Source organism: Phalaenopsis equestris, unplaced genomic scaffold (genome assembly GCF_001263595.1).
Source record: "Phalaenopsis equestris unplaced genomic scaffold, ASM126359v1 Scaffold000151, whole genome shotgun sequence".
Taxonomy (NCBI): Eukaryota; Viridiplantae; Streptophyta; class Magnoliopsida; order Asparagales; family Orchidaceae; genus Phalaenopsis; species Phalaenopsis equestris.
The window spans coordinates 549,574-559,545 of record NW_018164593.1 but is presented as its reverse complement, the minus strand read 5'-3'; the positions used below and the strand labels follow the sequence as shown (position 1 = coordinate 559,545).

The 9,972-nt window shown below is 37.7% G+C and overlaps 1 protein-coding gene across 1 annotated transcript in view; it reads right to left on the bottom strand.

The window, feature by feature from the left end:
- Nucleotides 1–908: 908 nt before the first annotated feature.
- The window catches only part of LOC110021882, a 24,621-nt gene continuing 15,557 nt past the window's right edge, over nucleotides 909–9,972 (bottom strand). Inside the window, exon 4 of the mRNA XM_020720586.1 lies at nucleotides 909–1,489. Within this exon, the coding sequence (XP_020576245.1) occupies nucleotides 1,427–1,489 (63 nt within the window). The 3' untranslated portion in view covers nucleotides 909–1,426. The remainder of the gene's footprint in view (nucleotides 1,490–9,972) is intronic.

Below are 9,972 nucleotides of genomic sequence, written 5' to 3'. Positions count from 1 at the left end.
GAGGCATTAGTGGAGACACGAGCCGATCTTGGTCAAAGTAACAAGAGTTTAAAGTTTCTATGGCTGAAGGCGTCAACCCCAGATGAAGAGATCCAGAATTTGAGATCTGAGAAGGAAGTCAAAGTCGTCAGGGTTAAGCAGAGAGCAATCGAGAATTTTAGGAACTCGATTGAGTTCAAGACCATCCTTTAGGATCGCGTTTAGGAGGATTGCAACCAGGTACTTGACGCTAAGTTAAAAAAGAAACAGAGAAGCTTCATCGAGGAAGGCCTCCTTCGAGACGTCTTAAAGTGGGGTTGAGCAGTGCAGCGTCGAATTGAGGTTTTCATGAAAAGAATTACCCCCAGTCAGACTTCAAAGGGCCCTCATTCAGATTATAACAGTGTGGATATCGAGAGCGAGCTAAAGAATGTGTTTTTTAATGATGACGAGGGGGTGAACATTAATGTCAAGTAACACTCCGCTTTTCTTTTTTTGTTTCTGCATCTTTATTTGCATTATGTTATATGAGAGATTGATGCAGTCGAGACTCTTTTCTTTTTCTTTTTTACATGTTAATCGATGTTATGTTGTATAACCGATACTGATGTACTTAATGGTGATCCCGTTTACGGATTTTCTTTACCCACACACATTTTTTATTTAATCTACTTAAGGCAATCTATAAAAGTATCACTCGATGGCGTCGACCCATGTGTGAGAGGGGAATGGAAGTCCACCAATGACTTTTAATATTGATGCATCACTCGTGCAATATATATATATATAATCCTTGTTTAGCATGGATAGAATTGAGAAATCAACTCAAAATTCCTAATGGATTGATAATTCACCTAATAAATCTACTAGAAATTAATGTTTTGAATTGACCGATATGCTTCAAGCATTATTGACAGCAGTATATTGCACTGCGATCTAGTTTATTATGCTCCGTTCATTTATAAAATGCGCCATAAAAGGGGATGTTATTACTTCTGACGCAGTATAATATGCCTGAAATGTATAAAGCATCATATGAAAACGAACTTATAACTGTTGATTTTGGAGGTGTGACAATAATTGCTCTTATCAAAGATCAATCCTTGGATTGGGAAAGCATATAAAAGAATGAAGGAAAGGTGCGGTAATATCTCCTCAGATTTTCTCATTTTGATAATCTTTAGCACTGACGATGTGAGAACCTCTGATCTCTTCTGAAGATGCTCCATGCTGCTCTGTTTCATGCCTTTTAAAAAAATATTATTACATCAGAAGCACTGATTCAAAACTGCATCAGGACTCCAATCACAATGAGTCACGTGTACAGTTTAGGGTTTAGGGTTCATTAAACTATTCAGTTTTTCATATTCACTCAGGTCAGACCGTACACATGACGCATTTTGATTGGAGTCAAAATTGCATCAGGACTCCTTATATAATATTTTTTCTAAGACCCCCAGTTGCTTGGTGCCCGACTGCCCCGCTCAGTGAGGTCCACGAGGAGTTTCTCCTAATACAGTGACAAAGAATGTAAGTATAATGAAATTAAATCCACATAAATTAAATAGTTGAAAGGTATATTTATATAAAAGCAGCATTTTTTAATCTTAATCCTCTTATAATACTAAAGTTAAATAAAATGTTGGCGACTCCCTGGATACGTAAAAAAGGCCACCACAGACAAACTCTCTCTTCTCTCCATCCATCATCAGCTTACGGCACTACATAAGCAAGGTTAGGGATTACAAAACAAAGCAAAGATATGCAAAGTACAGATAATCCATTTGAATGGATCCAAATGCATTCGTGTCAACTGCATTCATCTTGAAAATTTTACTACAGCTGATCTGTAATACAAAAATATGAAGTTATGCACAAAGCCTCAACTATCAAAAATAGACTGGAATAATTATAGAAACACCATTTATGTAAAAAAGAACAGATCAGATATACAATCACATAAATTATTGAGCTCTTTCTCTCTCTCATTCTCTCCTTCTCTCTCTCTCTCTTAATGTCAACATATTAAAAGCATGCAGTTGAAGCAACATAAGATTCTCTAATTGTGATACAAAGCCAAAATCTATGCAGCTTGATACAACAGCCAAGGACATCAGTGTAGAAAAGTTGCACCCCAACTCTGCCTCTTTGTTTTTTATTCACTCCTATCTAAAGATAGACTATAAGGGGAATTCATGTAAGTCAATGTCGCAAAAAACATTCAATGAAAATGAAAGGAAATAGTGGGGCCAGATAGAATGGAGAAATTTTTTAATGGAATAGTGAATGCCAAAACACAAAGATGAAGTAGACAACATGTAGTTTCAAAACCTTTTCAATAACTTCCAGATATCCTGCCAACTAAACTAGCAGACACCCACAAAAAAGTTACATATTTTTCCAAAACCAAGAACTTAAACAGCAAGGACAGCTAAATATTTAGAAATTGAGGATTGTTATTTTCTTGTATGAATTTGACCCCTCCCAAAAAGATTCCCCTGAATATATGTCATACATCATTTTACCTCTTGCGTTCTACAACGATGCGAATAAGATGTTATGAAGGTAAAATCATATATGCCGTATCCTTTGACAACTTTTTTTATTGTATTAATCAGCAATCGAAACATTCCTTTAGATGGAACCCAGTAAATGTAAGCAATTTCCATATTGTTTGGCTTTGATTTCTGACGTGGCAGAACTCCAATCATACATCAAATTTCTCCATACCGCTTTCCTTGAACTGAAGAAAGGAGAGTTTAGTTTCTTGCGTTTCAGACTTGAAAATATTCAGGCAGGAAAATGAAGAAAACATATAATTTTAATTTCATGTTTCAGCTTTGTGGACTTCTGGAGTTCTATTTTAGTTTTAAAGAGTTCCCTATTTTAGTTATTCTCTTTTATTCCCTTCTTATTTTATCATAATTCTTTATTTCTTGAGTTAAGTTTTAATTGTTGCAACTATTTTTTCCCTAGTCATTCTTTATTATGCTAGGAGAGTTGTAATTATATGCCACAAACTTAAATGAGGCTAGAAATTTCACGTAGATGGCGTGTGAACCCTTCAATTTGCTCCGACTATTGAAAAATTTTAGGGTCACGTGATCTGTAAATAATGTGAACTCGTTTGTCAATAAGTAATGACTCCATTGCTCTACAACCCTTACGATGACATAGAATTATTTGTCGTAAGTCGAGTATTTCCTCCTTGAATCATTGAACTTCTCACTGAAGAAAGCAATAGGGTGTCCTCCCAGGCTTAGTAGTGCTTCAATCCCTACGCCAAAGGCATTGCATTCTACCTCAAACAATTGGTTGAAATCCGGTAATGCTAGTCAGGCACTTGAGTCACATTTTTCTTCAGTGTGTCAAAATTGTCATGGGCTGCTGTTGTCCGAGCAAACTCCTTTTTCAGAAGTTCGATCAGAGGGGTGGTGATGGTGCTGTTCTTTTTGATGAATCTTTGATAGAATGATGCTAGCCCCAAAAATTATCTCAACTCAGTGAATGATTGTGATGCGACGCAGCAAATAATGGTCTCTATCTTTGCGGGATCCATCTGGATGTCTGCACTAGACACGATATAACCCATAAAGCATATTTAGTTACTCATGGAGTGACATTTTTTCAGATGGGCACATAGTTGCTTGAATCGCAGCACCTCGGATACTGCCTTCAGGTGATGTAAGTGATCCTTCTCTGATCGACTGTATATAAGAATGTCGTCAAAGTAGACTAAGACAAACTTTCCAATGTGAGGTTGAAATACCTAGTTCATCAATCCCATTAAAGACTGAAATACCTAGTTCATGACAGTCCACTCATAAAGTCCACCTCGTGTCTTGAAAATTGTCTTCCACTTGTCTCCTGGTCTCATTTGTATCTGGTGATACCCGCTGCGCAAAGTCAATCTTAGAGAAGATAGTGGCTCTGTATAGCTGGTCTAAGAGATCATCCAAGCGAGGTATAGGAAATTGGTACTTGATAGTAATCATGTTGATCGATGCACATTCACCACGATCCGTCTTTTTTGGGCACCATTAGGGTATGAATTGCACACGACTGGTGCTTTCTCTGACTAGCCCCCTCGCGATGAGATAATGCACCTATCACTATAGCTCTTCATACTTCGCATGTCTCAATCTGTAAGATGGTTTGTTTGGCAATAAGAATCCTGGTATAAGGTCTATGGCATGTTGGATGTCTCTCAGTGGTGGTATACCCTCTAGTAAGTTGTTAATCATAACATCTTGAAAGTCCTGCGATAATGGTTGCAGTAGTGCTGATACTTCTCTTTCCTTCACGCTTCCTTCTAGAAGGACTAAGGCTAGTGTTACGGTGGCATCTCTAACTGACTGTAGGAAAATGATTCAAGGAAATAATGATGTCTCTATGTCATTCCCGTCTTATGCATCCTTAGCAGGCAGTAAAACAATACATTTCTCATCCTTCTTGAAAGAATAAGTGTTCTTGAACCCGTCGTGTTGAGTCTTGTGATCGAACTACCAAGACCTTCCCAATAGAATGTTGTGGGCATCCATAGGAACCACGTCGCACCATGCTTATTCGTGTAGTTGAACAACGGAGAAGAAATCAACAAGGTACTATTGATCCACATGTATCTCATTTCCCTTCTTCAACCAGGTAAGAGAATATAATTGGGGATGTTTATGTGTCCAATCCCAACTTCTACACCATAAGCTTGGAAACCACATTCTAGCAGCTCCCACTATCGATGATCAAGTTGAAGACCTTCCGCTTAACAATGAAAATGGTGTGAAAAATCATATGCCTTAGCCAGGATTAGTCTCGTTCTGGCTCAGATTGCAGTATTCGTCGAACGAGCAAAGCTTCTCTCTCGCCTTCGTGGAGCTGGAGCTCTTTTTCTGGACTATCTTCGGACTCTTCATCGACTTCCTCGACGACACCATGAACAATGAGTGTGACGAATCGACTTGTTGGGCAATTGGAGGCTATGTGACCATAGTCATGGCACCTGAAACACTTCCTGGTCGACACTATATTGGAGGAGCCACCTTTCTCTGACTTCTTCCCACACTGATCTGTTTTATCAGTTCTCTGTCCAATTTTGTTATTTCCTCCTGAGGAGCCTTTAAAGGCTGTAGAAGTTGCAGTTGATTGCTTAACTGAAGAGAGTGATCTGAAGGGCGACTGTTGTTGCTTTGCTTCTGTTACATTTCCACTTTCAAGGATAGTGTCTGGACGTCTCCTAATGCCTAGTATAGTTGCAACTGTACCACAATATTAATGGCGGGTTTCAGACCCCTAAGATACCTGGCTATCGTGTGTTCCTCTTGTTCCGTTAGCTCGCATTTTAGTTGCAAGTGGTCAAATTGGGTTGTGACAACTGAAAGATCATGTTGTTGTAAGTTGGAGAGTTTTAGAAACATTTCCTGGCGATACTGGGGTGGGAGGTATTTAGTTTGCATTGTCTTCTCATCTTCTCCCACTTAGTTATCTTCTCACTGTTTTCTCCTCCTTTGTCTTTGTAGATTTTTCCACCATAAGGCATTCTTTTTTTGTTTAATGACAGCTAGCTTGACTCATTTGTCCTCTGGTACATCTTTATACTTAAAAATTCGTTCGACTGATTGTAGCTAGTTGATAAACACATCGGGGTCCATACTTCCCTCAAATTCTGAGAGGTTCATCTTGATGCCAAAACCCAACCTCCGTAAGGGAATACCTCTCTCGACCTCCTTTGATATTGGTTACCAAAACGGCATAGTCGATATTCCTCATCATTGTGATCTTCTTTATGGAACAGATTCAACTCCTCATCCATATCTTCTCTTCAACTCCCCCGATCACGGTCGAAGGCACCCTCATCCTCATTTCTGTCATCCAACTCTGCTAGTCTCTATTGCAGACAATGAATTTCTCGTTGAATCTCTTCCCGGGTCGAATCCTATGTATCTCTCCGCGGTGGCATGGCTAGGGTTGGGAATTGGGAGGAAAAAATGTGGTACATGTGGTTTGGGTAGGGCGGAGCGGACACTAAGAAACCCTAGGATGGGGCAATGAACTTGGCTTTGATACCAAATTATATCGGAACTAGTGAGAATTTAGCGGTACACAAAAGCAAAATTTTATTAATATAAAAAATAGGGTTACAACAAGACTCAAAAGGAAAAGGGAGTACGACAACAGACTAGTCTCCGGTTAAGGTTGTAAAATGACATTCGAAGCCGATGGTGGTGTTGGCGGAGTGGTAGGGCAAGGGGAAGGTCGAGTGGTTGTTTGGGTAGGTTTGTGGTGTTAGTAAAGGTGGCGGTAGAGTGGAAAGAGATGGGGGTGGTCGGTGGTTAGGGAAGAGATGGGAGGAGGGTCGGGGAGAAGAAGTGAGTATATAGAGAGAATATAACATCACCTCAAAGCATAATACAGTAGAAGCACCACCTGTCATCGGATACAGCCCTAACAAGAGGGAAAAGGACTCTACACAGAAAATCCGAAGACAACAAAGCTAGAACCAACCCCTACACACAGAGGACAGCAATTTATATACTCTTCCGGGACAAAGGAAACTTCTACATAAAAGGAAGAGGTTGAAAGGTAAGAAGAATCCAGAAAACACTTCCCAAATGAAGACGGGTGTGGCAGACTTGCGATGCATCTTCCCGGATCGCGAAATTTCGCGATCCCGCCTCCCGCCTGCACGAGCGATTGCGAGGATTCTGGCCCAACGTGACACATCGCACGCATCAGGGCGTTGTTTTAGCGCCCGAGTCACTTACAATCAAGATCCTATCAACCACATTGGTGACAAGCTATATCCAAAGAGCTTCAAACCACAAGTTCCTCATATCCCCCACCAAAGCAACAAACCATCTTAGGCTGCAAATGAATTTACCAAGTAAAGCTCCACAATAGCGCCTCGCTCATTCATCTTATAACCCAAGGCTACAAACAGAAATATAAAATTGATTACTTGGAAACCATTAAAATGCTTACCAAGATGCCCAATATACATATCTTGATTAATATTTCTCTTCATCGCCACTAGACAATCCTTCAATTCAACATTTCAAATGGCTTGTTTCATGACCATATCACTAAAACAATATATATGAAGCAACTAGTAGGATTCCACGACCCGCAATTTTCAAATTACATTTCCCTTCACAACAAAAATTTTAATTATGAAAGTCAACTTTAGAATCTAAAGTCTTTCGTTTGAGTAGATCTAAAACTGAATAAATAGAATGTAACTTTAGTAATAGTAGATATAGTGGCAAAGTTGTAACAATGGTTGATATTTTAAAAGGAGAGAACAATTTATAATCGTGGGTCTACTTTTCAAAATGGTGGTGATATAGATGAGAATGTTATTAGTAGAATTCAAGTTGGATGGTTGAAGTGGAGGAATACATCAGGCCTACTATGTGATAGAAAAGTACTACTTAGACTTAAAGGAAATTTTTATATGATGGTGGTGAAACCTGCAATGCTTTATGGTGCAGAATATTGGCTTGTAAAAGAAAATCATAAAATTAAGGCTTGTTGAGATGAGAATGATGAGGTGGATGATCGGTTTCACTTAGAGACGAAATGTGCAATGAATGAGTATATGAAAGGGTTGAAGTAGCTCCACTCACAGACAAAATTAGAGATAGTTACTTTAGTGATTTGCTCACATTAAACGTCGACCATCTGATGACCCTGCCAGAATAGTAGATGTTTTAGAATTTGACCTATGCTAAGAAAGATAGAGATAGACCTAAAAAGACTTGGGCATGTTGTGTAAAAAATTATCTTAATCTATTAGAATTAAATATGACACTTAATAGGACAAAATGGAGAAAATAGATTCATGTAGCTCTTAGTGGGATAAAAGTATGTTATTATTGTTGTTGTTGTTGTTGTATTTGCTTTCTCAAGAAAGAAATATGTGGCCTCAAATAAGCTCCCCATTAGTGGTTCTCAACCTTCATTGGTTTTCTCCAAACACATGCCATTCGTACATTCCAAATTAATATGTCTCTCTTCAATTATATAACCATCAACATACTACTACATCATCTAATTTATGTCGATGACATCCTCCTCACCAACAACAAATAAAATTATCATCGCCTTTCTATTCAAAACCTATAGTCATGGTTCATCATGCCTTGGCATCCAAATCACCCGCACTATGGTTGGTAAGTTCCTGACTCAAGAACATTTTAGCCCTGAATATTCTTTGCAAAAATAGCTTTCTTGAATGCAGACCATCTGCCACACCTCTCCCTAGCAAATCGCACTAACACTCGCCTCTATTAAACCATTTACCAAATCATCTAACTATAGACAAATCACCAACTCAGTTTAATATCTAGCTATCAGCTTAAACGGTATTTGCCATTGTCAACAGATGCATTACAATCTCCAATCCCAGTAGCAGCTCATGAAACAAATTCTTCGTTATATGTAAGGGTAGGGTACACGATAATGCCCTGTCAACCAAGAAAAATTTATGCTCATACTCCGACTTTGATTGGGCTACCAACACCTCCAATCAAAACAGGCTACTATCCATATTTATGCAACACACTAGCCTTGTGGCGAGTCAAAAGAAACCAACGGTTGCAAGATCATCTATAGATTTCAAATAGAAGGATTAGCTTCGCCCCAATAGAAGTCATCTAGCATCGTCGTTACTCCATGATTTTCTACCTTTGGTTATCCTGCACCTATTCATTCAACAAAATTTTCATCCTGGTCATTGCTAAAAATCTAATTTTTCATGTTCAAACAAAAAAAAATCAAATTTTACTGCCATTTCATCCATGAGCACATACAATAAAAAGCCACAATGAACACAAAGAGGTAATTATCCCTATATACATTAAGCCCTAGAATAATCTCATAACATTGGAGGTCGTTTGCCACTTCAATTAATGAAGAAATCCTAACCTATCTCTAATAAAAAATATAGTCCTATAAAGTTAAATAAAAGATTTTAAACCTCATGAACCATACAGGATGAATAAATGAAATAAGAAGATTAATGAAGTCGATCTCAAATAGTTTGCAAAACACTAATAATGATGATTTCAGACGTGGAGCACTAAATTACAAAATTAAATGAAACAATCCTTTTTGGGATAATATCATTAATTTGTGGGATGAAAAAGCTTCTACACACAATATAAAATAATATGCTAAAATAGATAGCTTAGAAAAACTTTAGAAAGTAAAAGAAGAATATAATAGTATTAGTAAAGATTGTGGAGCCAAAAGATGAGAAATTAACTGCATACCAAATTATGTGATTCAAAGAGAGAAATGAGAACTTTAAAGTCTATCAAACCTTATGTAGAAAAAAAAGATTAGAAAAAAGTGGCGATAAAAGCTCTAAGAAAATTGAGAGAGTACATAAATACATGAAGACACACTTTGTCATGAAATATAGATGTATAAAGTTTATCAATGAAGAATAATATTTTGAACCGCATAGCAAACATATATACTTAGAGACATAATACTAATAAGAAACCAAGAAGATTATAAAGTGAGTACCAAGTTGAGTGCAAAACTTTCAATAGAAGGATTGACAAAGCTTTCACAACTATATGCATAAAGGCAATGTTCGTAGCCGCTCTTTCTTCATTTTTGTGTGCTGATTGAAGCTTCAATATACACTGTCGAAGTTCTAACCATTTTAGATATATGCAAATATTGACAACACATCTATTCACACAGCTTTCCCTTATTTCCATCATTTTTTCATCTTCAATTGTAACCGTATATTAATGACTTGAGCTTTCGTTAGCAATATTATGTTGTGTTGTGATAGGGTTGTCAAAACGGCTCGCTGTTTGCGAACAACTCGTTAAGTAGCTCGTGCTCGATTTGTTCACTAAGCATATGAGTCGAACACAAACAATTTTTTTGCGCTTGATATATAAACGAGCCAAACACAAATAAAATTTTGTTTGTTCGTGTTTGACTCATTTTAACTCAAAATAACTATATATATATATATAT